At 34.1% G+C, this 16,861-nt stretch overlaps 1 protein-coding gene across 1 annotated transcript in view; it reads right to left on the reverse strand.

Moving 5' to 3' along the window:
* Positions 1–386: 386 nt before the first annotated feature.
* Positions 387–16,861, reverse strand: part of NFX1 (nuclear transcription factor, X-box binding 1) — a 37,828-nt gene continuing 21,353 nt past the window's right edge. The window contains exons 13-24 of the mRNA XM_070940776.1: positions 16,660–16,768; positions 15,357–15,476; positions 13,848–13,927; positions 12,871–13,101; positions 11,180–11,253; positions 10,089–10,190; positions 9,571–9,612; positions 9,323–9,421; positions 7,844–7,910; positions 5,458–5,603; positions 4,106–4,207; positions 387–3,337 (exon numbers count right to left, since the gene is read on the reverse strand). Coding sequence (XP_070796877.1) covers positions 3,265–3,337; positions 4,106–4,207; positions 5,458–5,603; positions 7,844–7,910; positions 9,323–9,421; positions 9,571–9,612; positions 10,089–10,190; positions 11,180–11,253; positions 12,871–13,101; positions 13,848–13,927; positions 15,357–15,476; positions 16,660–16,768 — 1,245 coding nt within the window. The 3' untranslated portion in view covers positions 387–3,264. The remainder of the gene's footprint in view (positions 3,338–4,105; positions 4,208–5,457; positions 5,604–7,843; positions 7,911–9,322; positions 9,422–9,570; positions 9,613–10,088; positions 10,191–11,179; positions 11,254–12,870; positions 13,102–13,847; positions 13,928–15,356; positions 15,477–16,659; positions 16,769–16,861) is intronic.

Raw genomic sequence — 16,861 nt, forward strand, 5'->3', positions numbered from 1 at the left:
TGTTAACATGCCTGATTTAGTTTAAGATGATCTGATATTCACTATTAAAGTTTATAAAGACAGTCCCTTGAATGTCACAATTGACTTCCTATAGTAAGGGTCCCCAACCCACAGTCCATGGACTGGCATCGGGCTGTAGCATGCCAGAAACCAGGCCATGCAAACAAGCAAAACCCCATCCGCAGGATGCAGGCAGCACCTGAAACGACATCCCCTCCAATCTGCAGAAAAGTCTGCCCAAAAGATTGGAGGCCACTGTCCTACAGCATTTCAGCAGCCTTCATTTTTATACAATTCACAAGAACTTTAAGGTAGATTTTAAAAAAATATCCATTGAAAAGTTTGTACTTTATTACAGACTTCTATTTCAGATTTATAAAGTCAGCCATTTATTATACCACTGAAATTGAAAGCAAGCAGAATGTGCACATTTGTGAATGAAAAGATTGAAATAATGTATTAAAAATTAATTGTATATTGGTATTTTTTTACTTCATCATTTATATTATATGAAATGGCATAAAGAATAATTTCCATTGTAATTTTCACATTAGATTATACAGAAGTCAAAGCACACAGAGCATTAAATAGTCTGAGCAGTTCTGAATATATATGTGTGTGTGTGTGTGTGTATATATATATATATATATATATATATACATACGTATATATCTATTACTAAGCCACATTCTTGAATGTTATCTGCACTATTTGCATATATAAACTTAGTTGCACCATCCATAATTTTAGGAAAGAACAGTGTGCAAAAACTTGTTCTAAAGAATTCTCCCTCTCAGTTATCATAATTGCACAAACTAAATGAAAAATGAATAAATGAAAAGTATAATTTAAAAAACTGAGAGGTCAACTCTTCATGAAAATATCACAATTTAGCCAAACCACTAAAAATAAATACCTGTTTAACCCTTTAATATTCACATGGCACTTTTTCACCAAGCAACAGCAGGATCAATCACTTTGAAACCACGTCACATAAATAAAAAGGTCAAAGCGCTGAAAATGAACAAACATTTTGTGTATATGTGACTTCTTATAACAAGTTCACACACACAAATATTGCTTTTAAGTTAGTACCCTGTGCCTATCAATTTATGCAGATAAACAATTCTGTCTAGAATAAGCAATGAATAGAAATGTGCATCTACATCCTTCCTCTGTAAAGATACAATTGGTTTATATTGTAGTTTACTTGATAAGCACTGGGTTTCCACATTTACATACATTCCAATTGATCTATTGTACATTCTTCTTTAGTTTTATTCACATATACCTAGCAGCCCTTCTGTCTATGCCTGTAAACTCTCAGCAAATGTAGCAACTCATGAACAAATTGAATATAATCTGTCTATATCACAGGAGTCAAACTTGCCCCATCACATTGCCTTTATGTGACACATTGCGATTCTTTTTCCCTTCACAGAGCTGCGGTGGGCATGGCCTGCACGTGATGCATCCGGCCCGTGAGCTGCCAATTTGACACCCCTGGTCTATACCTTTTAGAGACACAAAAGCTTTCCATGTATACACAGTCCCCTATAGTGCACTGGAGTGATACTAGCACAACTTCAGTATATTGGTAGTGAAATGGAGTGGACCATGTTTTGGGTATTTGGAAACAGAAAAATGCTCAATTTTTAGTTATGTTGCCAATAGGTTTCTACATGACAATAATGTTCTGTCATTTCTTTGGTTATTAATATCTATGAGAATGCTACCTTGTACTTTGTCAAGGGCTACTTATATATGAAAAAGAAGTAACAAGATTTAATTGTAATTGGTATAAATGCATGCCATATTATTTAATTCACCATCTCTCTTGAATTAAATTCAAGCATATTCCTACATTTGAGATATGACTAATTCTCATGTTAGTTTTCAAGCCATAAAAATCCTTGTTTGTTATTTTCCTCTTTGAATACCATGAGCTAAATAAATAAATAAATCCTTATTGAAAAATAAACCAGAAATTAATATATTTGCAAAGTATTAATGAGCAAAAATTATAATCCAGAAAAGGTCAGGATATCCTACATGAAGTAAGATGTCACAGACATTTTGTGGAAAACAGGCTACCAGTTTATAAAATCAAGGTAACTAACTTACTTTCATATAACATTCTTCCACACTATGGTGGCAGCCTGATAACACACTTTTGGCATCAGAAGTTTCTTGCATAGGGAAGATTAAAGAGAGGGACGTTATTAAGGAAATTGAAAGCTCTCCAGAAACCGAATGCCATTAATAATCTTCCACCACCACTTCATTCATAATTGCCCATAATTTCTTTATGTGCTACGAATTACTAATTTAAACAAAGTAGCATTATCACCATAGTAAAACTTTATCATATATGCTTCTGTTAACTGAAGAAAAAACAAAAACAAATTATCACCCCAAATGTATAAATTTACAAAATAAATCTTCTCTTAACCATACAAGGGATAGAAAATCTATGGTGCTCCAGTACTTCCTTTACTGCTGACTATGCTGCCTTGGGCTGCTAGGAATTATAGTGTAGTCACATTAGAAGAGCCACAAAATTAATTCCTTACTGTACAGTCACAATCTGAAAGGATCTTGCATTTAAAAGAAAGAGTGATGAAAAAGGCCACCAAAGTTTAGAAACAAATTGTGCCATTTTCTTGATCATCAATTCTATTGTTACGAACAGCATAAATCTGAAATTCTTATGGGACTATTTTATGTATATTATGATTTTTAACTTTAGTGTTTTAGCAGTTCATCTAAGTTTACAAATATAATCATAATTCTCACTTATACTTTATTAACAATCTGTCAAGTTTCTGCTGATTTTTTTTTATACTAGTTCTTTTAAAAGTTTTCCCCTCACATATTTATGCCTTCAAGAGAGGTAGAATAGGTCATACTTGCTGGTACTACTCCTGATCCATGAGATCCACATACAACATAGATGAGACTCTATGTTGAACCAGGAATTCTTTACGTACCTCTGATTAACTGCTCAATGGTTTACATAAGAAGCTGACTGTAGATGCATATATATATATGTAATTGTGACCATATCCCATTTAAATTATTCAATCACAAATGGTTATAATATTCTACCTTGCCTTACTTAAAAATTATGAACCATTTCTTTTCCTCTGTTGTTTACATGATGAACTTCAAATATATAAAACAATATATTTTGACAAAAATTATCCTGAACACATTTGTAGTTTCACTTCCAATTTTCCACAGTGTAATTCCATGTTAATCTCATCAGTCTTGTACATCAAAATAGTCAATAACTGTCTCTTCTTTGAACCGCCTCTCTGTGCTGCTATTCCCAGGCCTGAAAGTTAAAGCAAAAGATTAAAAGAATTTAGTAAAAACTTTGTGGGTGAGGAAAATACAACCTATGACTTTCCCTTACAGGAATGTCTTTATATACTTGATTTATGCAACAACGCTTTCTTTTGTTAGGCAAGATTAAATTACTCTGAGAAGGAAGTTTCCTGGTCATATATGACTTAGCCAACTCTTCCACAAACAAGGAGAAAGGAGACCTGAAACAAGGAGACTACTCTACAAGTATGTTTCCAGAGAGATCAACAGCTCTATGGGTCTTTGTATCCTATCTATACTTGCTACAATATTTTCCCCAATATCCACTTCTTTTGTTCTTGTTCATTCATGTAGCTACTTCCTTTACATTATTCCTTCTGTTCTACCATTTATCACCTCAATCATCACTGATTTGCCTCTTCTTCTCAAGGTGGACTCCACAAAAGAAGGAAAGCCACGGGTGGGTTCTACTTACCTTTACTACCGGTTCGCAATGGGGCCGCGTGCGCGCTTCTGCGCATATGCAGAAGCTTCCTGATAATGTCGGGGATGGTGGGCAGAGCCTCCCACCAGTTTTACTACTGATTCTTGCGAACCGGTCCGAACCGGAGGCAACCCACCACTGAACCTTATACTCATATTTTTTCTTTCTTATTGGAATGAAGTGGATACCTACTAGGCAAGTTTCTGATAAATACATTTATGCTAATCTCAAATAAACGATCAATAAAAATATATTAAATCAATCCAGGTATTTAAAGGAAATTATACTTACTTTTCTGATTGTTTGTGATGAGGAATAGGTGGGGGAGGCTTGGTCTGCTTCTCCTTCGTAAGTAGTGATGTCAGAGTAACTGTTGGGCAAACTGATTTCCCTCTACAGATAAAAAAACAGAAACACTGTTACTTTCCTGCATGCTTATATGCAGTACCCATTCATCTACTAGCATTTGCATGCTTTCCAACTGCTAGGTTGGCAGGATCTGGGACAAGTGAAGGGAGTTCACTCTGCCTTGCAGCAATGGGGTCTTGAACTCCTGAGCTATTAACTTTTAACGGTCTAAGACTTAGTGTCCTAACCACTGAACCGCCATGTCCCCCTTCTCTACAGAAAGAAAACCTTACTATTAAAGAGCTGGTTATATGATGTCTTAGACCAGTGATGGCTAACCATTTTGCCATCACGTGCCAAAAGCGGGAGAAGCACGGGAGGGTCGTGCATGCGCGTGCCCACACCCATAATTCAATGCCTGACCTGCTTTTGACACGGTGGGTCTGGTAGGCCTGTTTTTCGCCCTCCCCAGGCTCCAGAGGCTTGTAGGTTTCTGGGGAGGGCGAAAACGGCCTTCCCCACCCTCCCTGGAAGCTATCCGGAAGCCGAAAACATCCCGTTTCCCAACTTCTGGTGGGCCCAGAAGGCCAAAAATCAGCTGGCTGGTGCACGCATGCACACTGGAGCCGAACTAGGGCAACACTCACGTGCCCACAAATATGGCTCCGTGTGCCACCCGTGGCACACGTGCCACAGGTTCACCATCACGGTCTTAGACTATTCTTCTTAGACTACTCTTCTTCTATTTTGAAAAACAGGAATTTTGTAGGTATGGGGATAAGTATTTTTATAAAGCTCTCTGGAGTAAATAGATTTTCAGGTCAGATTAATGCTTTCATTAAATCACCCAATTTGCTAAGAATTAAAAAATACATTCATGCCATATAGAAATATTAGCGACAAACATTATATATGCTGAGGTATATAAACAGGCTTTTCTGTAAAAAACCCTGACATCTTTGGATTAGAGAGACCCAGGGAAATGAGCCTATATAACTCATGATATTTATGTGGATTATTTTGTTTCAATTTATGTTTTAATTAAAGTATTACAATGTTCCTATATATAAAGAAAAACTAAATAATCAAGGACATTTTCAATGAAGAAGTGATCATGGCAATACATCTTTCCTAAACATAAATATACTAAAATTCCTGGCACACAAAGAATACTTCAAATGTTTGCACAATATCAATGTAAAATCAAATTGGTTCAAATACAAAACATAAAAATTATATTGTTTATTGGAAGATGGTAAATTTGCCATTTATAACAAGAAAACAGAACAACATACTTCACCGCACTGATAACAACATTGCGCTTTGGTTCGTTATCATAGCTCACACTCTCAATGCCGTAAACCTGAGCAAGTTCGTGGATGATTCTACGGTGTTCTCGGTTCATGGGTGGAAAACAATGACTCTTCTTTGTGTGCTTGCTCTGCATTGGAGAGATATAATATTTTGATGAAATTTGGAGAAGACTGAGCCATACCATCTATGTTCGCTTTAGGCATGGAGAATTGGGCAATGATTTTAAGTGTAGCCAATTCCTTGGTATATTTACTGAACAAAAAATCCCCTGTAATTCTCAGATTTTTAAAATTTGTATTTTATCTATTTTATATATTTATATACCTTTTATGCAATTCTGTTTATATTTTTACAATAAACAATTTTATAATTGAACAGAAAATAAATTGAACAGAAAATAAAAGCCCATACTTAAAGTATTAAACTTGAAAAACATTGCTGGTTGGTGTTTCACACAAATACCTCCTTCCTTCAGAACTGAAATCAAGAAATATGATACCACTTTTTTTGAATCAAAAGGATTCAATAAAAAATTTTGAATCATTCTAATAATGAACATTTTTGTGGTGGTCTTTGCACATTAACTGGTTCTAAGTTTATGATACATTAATTCTGCTTTACCTGTTTGTCTCCAGCTCCATATCTCTGAACCCATAAGTGAATTATTATACATTTTATTATTTAACATTTATATTCCTCCTCAGCTGGTCATGTCCTACACTGAACGACATCTGAAACATCTGAATTTTATATTCTGAAGGAGTACATTTCTCCTGCAAATCTCAAATGAAGCCAAACACAAATCTTTACTTGCTATTATGATTTAATAGCATCCTTCTTTGTTGTGAGGGAATATTCCTCCTGAAAGTTCCAAAGATTTTGGAATAAAACTAAGGAGCTGGAAACTATTCCAAACGACAGTTAAATGTGATTTTTATATATGGAATAATTCTGTCATGAATTATAACCTACTGAAAATGGAATGATTGAAAAACATTTTTACTGGTTTCATCTGATTTAACATGCATTGTAACTTCCTTTCTATTGGCAGGTGTCTGGATAATGACCATATTATACTGTCTACCGGACTGACAGTTTATGGTCCTGACCACAATCAGAGATTCTTGATTCATATTATTCCTCATCTGGAAAAGGGCAAGATAATGTGGCAGGACTACATATCCCCTTGAAGTCTCTATGGGATCAGTTTTAGAATTTAAAATTAGATACTCTATTTTTGATTATCTATTAATATAATAGTTAATGATTTCAAATAAATAAAATAGAAACCCTATTGCTCAATATAGAAACTGGACTCAAACCATAACTTTAAATGTTAATTTAATCAAGAATGTAACAGCAAAAAATAGTTATGAAAAACTGTGAAGTATATAGAGCTTCATGTTGCAGTATTTCTTTATGCAGCAATCTTGAGAGATAAAAATTATGAAATACCTCTAAAAAAGAAGCAGCAGCTTTATAAATGTGAAAAAATTGCCCAAATCATGAAAGCAAACATTTCTTCTTCATTCTGGCACTTTATTTTTCCTGCTCTTTCTGAAGATCCCTTTTGATAGGTTTAATATTTTAATTCAGTGACACTATCACTCCATTCTCTTCCTACTCTTCTATGCTTCTACATACTGAAAAGAACAAATAAAGAGATTGTTCCCTAATGACCAAATTCTCTTGATATTTTCTAGAGAATTAGGGAGGGTGCCTTCTGCAACGCTTTTTCTATCTCTGTTCCTTCTGTGGCTGAGATATCTCTTTTAGGACAGTTGTCTCAGTTGCAGCACTTCCTGCTGTCTCCCAAGTTTATTCTGAGAGCCCATTACACCTTATTACATTTCTAATTATTTACTTAATGCACAGATTAGCTAAATATGGTGGGCTGCAACCAACAAAATTAGACAGCACATTCAATAGTACTACTTTACAGAAGCACCTTTATCCACACCACAGGTTATGTTGATTATATTTTTCTCTTCTGTCTTTTTTTTTAACATACCTTTTTGTAAACATTTAATTATATAACTTTCATCTAAATATTGCTAAATATTAAATAAAGCCAAATGATGAAATTTTTTCCAGCTCACAGGATGCCAACTACAACTTCTAGGAATATCACAAAATTTGTGCAACTGCCATTCCAATCTGTCAAAAATGGTTTAGATTACGACAGTGTATTTAATTTTATGCAACTGTCCATAGTAAACATGTTAATTGTGTTACTGGCTGTTTCCTATAAAATGTAATATTTAGCACTGGATTTAATTGCTTTCTGCCTATATTACTATATTGGTTTTGATAGAAGATTCAAGACTTTATGTACTTGGAAATGAACACGTTTTCTACATTACCAACCTTATTGACTGCTTCTATAAGAGCTTTCATTTCTTTCTCAACTTCACTGACAAACTTTAAATCTTTTCTGCAGCAGAAAGAAATAATAATTAGGACAAGAACAACAGTTCTGTAACTAAGGATTTTTCTTTCAACCTATCTTAAGCTCCCCCCTCCCAGCATAAACTGGGGATATCATCAAAGGTTTCTGATTTCCCATAAATTTCATTTTGTTTCTTAGAGAACGAAATTCATTCTGTTTTTTAAATTCTGAGATTGTAATGCCATAATTTTAAAAATAATGTTTTTTTAAAATGAAAGTATAGTCTTCCCAAACCTGTGAAGATATGGTAGGAAAAATTATCCTTTTGATATTTTATAGTTGTTAGAACAAACTGATCAACAATTTACAATGTCTTTTCTAATGTTGTATAAACTGTTATGCATTGTGGACTGTGCATGTATGTCATTGGAATGAGCAGTAACTGATTATGTAACGGATTAAGAGATAACTGGTCCCAATTGTGGTAGCTAAACAAAGACTACCTGTACCACAATGAGGCCAACACAGCAGGACTTGCAGGAGACAATGGTGTATAGTTTAACACTGTAAAGACATAACAGGAATATTTTTTGTGATTGCAGGCCACTGTAAAGACATAACAGCAGACTTTTTGTGATTGCAGGCCAAATTATTCATTACAGCAGAACTGTAGATTCAAATACATGTTCTATGAATCATAAATAAAATAGTAGTAACAATACAAATGGCAACAGAAGTATTTACTTCTGGTAGATACTAGGAATATCTCTGAGAAGATGGGCCAGATAGATAAATATTTGATCCCTTTCTGTCTAGCCTAAAATAGGAAATAAGAAATAGATATATTTCCATCAAACCAAATTTAGATACTGGAAGAGAACTGACTGAAAGGAAAGCAAGTAAAAAAGAAAAACTGGCCTAACTCCCATCTTTTAAATTTTTTAAATTTTTTAATTTGTGATTTTGTAAATTGGGTGTTTTAATCTGTGTTTCGGCCGAAATATTTAATAATTTTAAGGGACTTTTTAAATATTTGGATTATCTGTATTTTATCTTGGCTGTTCACCGCCCTGAGTCCTTCGGGAGTAGGGCGGTATAGAAATTTGATTAATAAAATAATAAATAAATAAAACAGCAAGTACAGAAAAATTCCAAACTGTCCCTCAGGCATGATTTCCCATGCAACAGGAGAAACCATCTCTTACCATTGGCCATCATACATACTTCTGACTCTGAAAATTCCTCCAACTTTAATAGAATCTTTATTAGAAAAACGTTCAAAGAATTTCTAAATCATGTCAAGGGAAAAGGTCATATACCAGGACAAATTTAAAAAAAGCATCCTTAGTAGCAAAACAATTCAAATAATTGTCAGATTTTAATATCTTCACAAAGGTCAACACAATGCCTGATTATGTGAGAAAATTATGTGACATATGAAAAATAATGATGCATACCTTCCATCCTCTTTCAACACATCACTGTACTTGGGTGCAGAGACACGAACATTGAATGGATCAGAATTGTCATCTATGTGAAGAGCCTCAGCAAACCGTCTAATAATAAATAAATATTTAATGTTATCCAGTCTAGCAATAGTCAAATCCCAACTTTTAATTTAATAAAAGATTATATATTTCCTTCCAATCATATAATACTCCCCACATTGTTTATTGCATTAAAATCAATAAAGCAATTTACCTACCTGTTTCTTTCAAGAGCCAAACATTCTTCATCACACTGCAACCTAAATGAACAAGACACAGACATATGATAAATGTTTATTTGAAAATGCTATTGCATTTATGCACAAAGAAAGAATATTTCATAGAACAGGAACTTTAGCGTGTCTGGCACAGCACTATGCCAGACAGAAATGCAATTGATAATCTCAGGTTAGCAACAATAATAGAATAGAATTCTTTATTGGCCATAATGGATTAAAGAGACTGGAATATTATACAATAAATTCTGCAGGCATGCCTCCAAGTCAAAATTGCTATTTGATTTAATTACTTTATTAAAATATTATCTTTCCAATTCAAATACTAAGGTGGAATAACAATTTCAATTTTATATAATGAAACAAAATCAGTTAAAAACATATCAATAAATTGCATCCGCCAACTAAAATGTAACTAATATATAATCTCGCAAACAACATAAAAGGCAAATTCTAGCTGAATTTAAAAGGTCTTCCCCCACTGATTCATAATTTAGTACCTGGTTTGCTTCATTTCTTTTTTGGTAATCAATCTACTTATCTCTACTGAATCTCCAAGTTGTGGATCTGTTAACTTAGAGGCAATCGATATTGCAGCTATTCTGCAAAAAAAAAATAATAATAATAAAAAAATAAAAATGAAGAGAACATTTTATGAAACATATACAGTTCTTTAAAAGAAGCTACAGAAATTTATGTATGTGTGTACTAAGGAGAAAGTCAGAATGTATACTGTAATTTCAAAAATCTTTGCCATTTTGGACTGAATTATTGCTTTAATCAGAGGCAGTGAAATAATATAGCCTATGAATGCAACTTTGCATCAATTCTGCAATCTGAAAAACTTAAACAAATATCTAGTACATGCACTTGTGATCTTAACTACACTATTATATTACTTTATTTCTTAACAGGTTTTAGTGTTAGATTTCCAGAATATCAGAACTTAATTCTCTCCCTCGAAATTGTAATTTAAAAATTAGATAACGCTCCCCTTTATATTTAGTAAACTTTTCAAAAGATTTGCTTTTAACCTTATACACAGAGACTATGTTAAATCTGTTAAAGAGATGTTTTCTGGAGGGCTCTCAGTTAATCTAGACTGAGTCCCTAGTTATAGGTCTGCTGAATTTTAACAACATTAGTAGAATTAATTTATTCTCTACCTGCCCCCCCTGCCCGCTTATGAGAAATGAGTAATGGGAATTCTATTTTCGTAAGACTGGCTACAGCCTATTATATAGAGAATAAATAATATAAAATATTAAATATTAGCAACTTCATACAGAGCCAAAATTATCTCTGGCACTGGAAACACCAGTCTGCTGAATGTTAAATATCTCTCGGGAGATGTGCATGTGCATGCAGTATGTATTACACAGCCATCCAATTTGGAGTAAGAAAACTCATTACAGACATGTTCAATATGAACCAAGGGAGTAAAATTAGTTGAGCAGGAGAACTGTCCATGATAGCTAAATTAATTGATACTATATGAATACATTCAGAAGAAAATGAAATCACAGCTACATTTTTTTTTTATTCTTCTGCTTCTGTGCAATAAAAAATGCAGGTCATTGTCTTAACAGACCTTTGATAAGTACTTGCTGCTTCTGAGCAAATCATAGACTCTTTTTTTCTTCCACACTCACACTGAAGCTCAACCTATAACATCAGAAAAACAGTAATTAGTATCACAGAAATTTAACATCGTAATTGCTAAGCAGAACAAAGGGCACATTTGCTTACTGGAATGAAATGGACTCTTGTTAATTTCAAGACAGTTTAGTTTTCTTATGTCACAATTATGACACTAAACAACTCTGATTATTTGCTAAAATCTAAACTGAGTGGACTAGACGAGTTTTAAAATAAAATCTATGATATATTATGCATCTTAATCATCTTGCAATGACACAGACTCAACAAACTGCATTACCAGAAATGCTGGGGGAGATATGTCCAGAGACCTGTACTTTGGAGAGTGCTTCAGGTCTCTCTACTCTCTGCTTCTTTTTACACCTACATGAAACCACTGAGGAAAGCCAAAGCAAGGGTTTAGCCATCAGGAATATTGTGGTAATAGCCAACTATATATCATGGTCCCAGGCAAACAGGTTTTATAGTAGAGCTACTGTGTGCCAAGAAGCCATTAGAGTCTGAATCGGACAGTAGGGTCTGAGACTTAATCCCTTCAAGGCAGAGGATCATTGTGGTTGTGGCTAAAATATTTTGCTTATTTTATTTTAATTTATGAAATTTGTTTGTTGTCCATCTTGCTGTGAGGCGACTCTGGGCAGCTTACAATAGTAAAAGCAATGAAACCACATAGACATATATATCTAACTGCAATAGAAATACAAATTCCAGGGGAAGATCATCTTTGATTACCCCATCCAGAGGTAGTTTGCAATTGAGTCTTCCCCCAATTCGTAGGTCCTATTCAATCAGCAGGTGATTGTTGTGTCCAGGACTTTTGTATGGTTATATCTTGAGTGCCACTTGCAGGCATGTCTGTACTGATTAAAACATGAGCGCCTTAATCACTTCCCACCTAAATTAATGTAACAAGCTCTCTACAGGGTTGCTTTTAGAAAGTATTCAGAAGCTATGGGTAGCGCAAAATACCCCAGCCTAGATATTTTGGGGTATGAATACATCGCAACAGACTTGAATGCCCCACTGCTTTGGGAAGTACATTGGTTGCCAGTTGGCTTCTGGATACCAGCTGTCACTTTTAGGCCCTTATAAAACTGTGAGTTGGGTTACTTATGGGAACATATTCTCACATCTTCATCTACCCATTCAATCAGATTGAAAAAGGTAAAAACCCTCCAGGTCCTGTTTGAAAAAGTCAGGTTTAGTAATTGGCATTTTTTATCACCCTACTTTGCATCCATAAAGATCTGATCTGACAATATATAAAGTAAATAAACTGGAATGGAAATGGAAAAGATGGTCTAGGTAGCTTGGATGTCAACTTTCTTAGGCTATTTTGGCCTAATTTTAAGACCAAGATCAATCTACTTCAATAGTTTAAGTAAATAAAACATGAAGAAATTTTAGGATGAAGGAAAAACTTCAATGAAATTTGAGCAATTAGTATAGCATTTTTTTAATTAAATAAACAATACAATTTGAAATCTAGAAATACACATAGCAAATATTTCATAGCAAAAATGTAACAAAGCAGTATTTATCTGACATACTGTGCTTAGATTATTTGCTGAAATGACATCTGTGCTTGCTTGAGAGGTGTAATGAATTGTCACAGCCACCTACCTTTGAACGGCAAGAAGTTGTAGGACAAGGTAAAGCTGGATGGCATGGAGACATACATGGATGATTACAGTGAAGTCTAAGAATAGTGCATGGCTGTCTGCACTCTTCATCTATGAGGCACTCCCCCTTGTGACAGATCCTTTTACATTTGTGCATTCCACATTTTAACATTCGATCACAGGAAAGACCACAAGAAATATCAGTGAGGTAACAAGGAATATTGCTCCGTAACTGAATTAGAAAGAAAAAAGCAAAGAGATGGATGCCATCTATGTTAGAAAGGAAGTAGTTAACGTGCTCCTTTTTTAAATATGGAGATATATATACCATTACTATCAACTTGACTGCAATCTCTCTGGCAGTCTACTGAAGCATATATACCCAAAGCAAGGGTGCTGAATCAGTACAAATTACTTGAAATTTCAGATTTCTTCTTCATAGTGAGATATGCTGCAGCCAGATAAACTCATCTATTTTTTTCTTTTCCTTTGTTTTTTTATTGACAAAAATAAAATAAACCTATCTAAAAACTTTTGTGCAGAGCTGTGCACAGAATTGTTCACAAACAATTCAAACTTGTTATTATGTACCTCAAGAAAAGAAGTAGGACAATGCTGTTTGGTGAAAGTGAAAATTTATCACATTGGTAGCTGTGGTTTCATTTACTATTGAGACTATATTAGGTTAGGTTTTAATTGTACAGCCAATTAAATACATTCAAATGGGTTTTTGATTGTTTATACCTGACATATTAATTATAGCTCCTTTCAAAATTAACTGTTAAATATTATACTTTCATCATTACTTAACTTTACAAAACAATGAAGTTTTACAAATTGTACAATTTTCAGAAAGAAATTAGGAATGAAAAACCTGCCTGAAAATTTTCTCCCCACATCATAAGGCATATATTAGGAAAAAAACAAACAAATAATAAAATATATCCCTAACAAAGGTAAAATACAATATTCACTTACTTCATGTCTTCCCATACACCATTTCTGAACAAGGTATGTACATGGTGGACATTTCTCTTCATTATGACAGGAATGATATACTATATATACAGAAAAAAGAAAAATAAGCACAGGAATGCTCTCCAACAACACCTAATGCATTTTAATATGTTATTTCAGCATTATATTTCCATGTTCTACTATTGAAGTATGAGTGTAAACCAATTTTATCTTTGAATTTACTGTATAAAAAACTTCATGAAGGTATGAAGTTGCCATCCCATTCAAACTGTGTTTCCTTTTTAGTTAAGACAGCAACCATTTTAACATTTGAAAAATACTTAGAAATCCTTTACAACAATAACTTTTATAAAGCTAAACAAACATGTCCAGATATCCAAGTGTTAAGTATAACAAATTAGTCATAATGTACACATTATTTGTCAGGCATGAAAGAAAAATAACAACATTCAGAGCCATCTGTATCCTAAAAACAAAACAAAACTGAAAACAACCTGTCACACTTGATCTTGATCCAAACAGCAAAGGATGGTAGCCCTTTATTAATAAACAAAATCTAAGCTGAGAGTTCAGAACAGGCTTAATTTCTTTACTGGAAATTCTGGCATTGTTTTAAATTAGAACATGCTCCGTGGCTTCTCCAGAATACACTAGTTGGAAAGGCACTTCCATTTTTTTTTAAAAAAATATTTTTATTAAACAGTTTTTAATCGTTTTTAACAATTTTCCTCTTTGCAACATTTCCGTATCAGTATACATCTGTTATGTGTCCGTTTTTCCCTTTATATCTATATATCTACACATGCGGTTCCATTATCCTTTATACATACTACCCTGTTTCCCTGAAAATAAGACATCCCCTGATAATAAGCCCAATAGGGGTTTTGAGCACATGTGCTAAAATAAGCCCTCCCTGAAAATATTTAAACGTAGAGTTGGAAATCAGGTAAGACGGCAAGAGAAGCCCCATCTTGCTCCATGTGACCCAAAATAATAAGACCTCCCCAAAAATAAGGCCAAGTGCTTATTTCAGGGTTCAAGAAAATATAAGACAGGGTCTTATTTTCAGGGAAACACGGTAATATATTAATATACTGATTTATAAACATACATTTTATGTCACTTCCACTTTTTGTCAGCAGTTCTTCTATTTCTAGTAAACATCTAACACAATGTCCATATCTACCCTAATCAAGTTGCACTGATTTGTACAATGGTTTGTTCAATAATCTGTGATAAAACTTGTGCAGTTGAAATTAAACTACTGGATATGACACTCACACATAGATGAAAATGGGGCTTAGAAGGTAATAGAAGCTTTCTGCTAGCAGAATGGCAGCACTAATTATAGATTGTGATTTCAAAGACAATTTCAATGCAACAGCACTAATGAAAGTCATTCTAATATTTCTGAAATCATCTGACCACATTATTTTGTTCCTTACACCACACATATTAAAATGTTTTGCACCTTTAGCAAATAAAAAACAGCTTAAATGTATACTTTACCTGGATGATCGCATTCATGAGGCCTGGTACATGAATTTTTACATTCTGGTGGTCGAGTACCACAAGGTACTGGGGGATAAATTACTGATCCACCACAATAACAAGTTAATTCCTCAAAACCTAGAGGAACAAAGATAAATTATTTCTCAATATTAATAGGGATATGCAGTACAGATAGTACTCGACAATTGTCCAAAATTTCGTTTGTTAAGTGAGACATTTGTTAAATGAGTTTTGACCTATTTTATGACATTTCTTGCAACAGTTGTTAATTGAATTGATGAAGTTGTTAAGTTAGTAAACCGGTTATTAAGTGAATCTGGCTTCCCCGTTGATTTTGCTTGCCAGAAGATCGCAAACAATCCCATGACTGAGTCATAAATATGAACCAGTTGCCAAGCATCTGAATTTTGATTATATGACCATGAGGATGCTGCAAAGGTTGTAACTGTGAAAAATGTTCATAAGTCACTTTACTAAGTGCCGTTGTAACTTTGAATGGTCACTAAATGAATTGTTGTAAGTTGAGGACTATCTGTACTTATGATGTGGTGCTGTGATTGTGCAGTGGTTAGAAAACAATATTGCAGGCTAACTCTCCACTGTCAGGAATTCGATCCTGACTGGCTGAGACTTGACTCAGCTTTCCTTCCTTCCGAGGTTGGTAAAATGAGGAGCCAGATTGTTGGGGGCAGTATGCTGACTCTGTAAACTGCTTAGAGGGCTGTAAAGCACTGTGAAGTGGTATAAAAGTTTAAGTGCTGTTGCTATTGGTATGTGATATCCAAAAGATGCTTTGGAAAGCATTGTAATGCAAAAGTAGTATCCCTTGCTCCTCCCCCACATTGTTCAGTTAAGAGTCAAATCTAAGACAAACAAGTTGAAATGAATTTAGATAATTAGGAATCATGAACACATGCAGTTGTACACTCAGTAACAACTCAAGCACTATACACAGAAAGAGTACTTTTGCAATCAATCATTATTAAAACAGTCTGGCTTCTGAGAAGGCTTTACTATAAATGGCATTCTGACTTCCTTAAGGTATTTTTATAGGTATAACAGTGAGCAAGACTTCAATCTAAACGTAATAGGGGAGGACAGTGCATTCAATAAGAAAATTCCCATTGAAACAGACCATAAATAGCAAGCACCTAAACATAAATAGATTCCTAAAGCAAATGCCACAGGGCTTAGTCACCTTCATTAGATTATGCATAAAGTACTGAATCATCAAAAGTATGTTATTTTAAACAAAACATTATATACTGATAAACTACAGACAATCATGATGAATGCTTACTGGTCTGCCAACACTTTTGACAATTGCCACGGTGACAAGGTTCCTCACATCTGTGGATACCACAATTCAGTTTACGTCCACAAATCAAAGAGCACTTGTGCTCCTTATCCTAAAAAAACATTTAAAAAAAAAAAACATGATCCGGAACTAAAAAATGACAATTAATTAGTAGTCTTCACTCGGCATAGAAATTCCAAATCAG

Source organism: Pituophis catenifer, unplaced genomic scaffold, assembly GCF_029215685.1.
Source record: "Pituophis catenifer annectens isolate HBS135680 unplaced genomic scaffold, rPitCat1.0.hap2 SCAF_3, whole genome shotgun sequence".
Taxonomy (NCBI): domain Eukaryota; kingdom Metazoa; phylum Chordata; class Lepidosauria; order Squamata; family Colubridae; genus Pituophis; species Pituophis catenifer.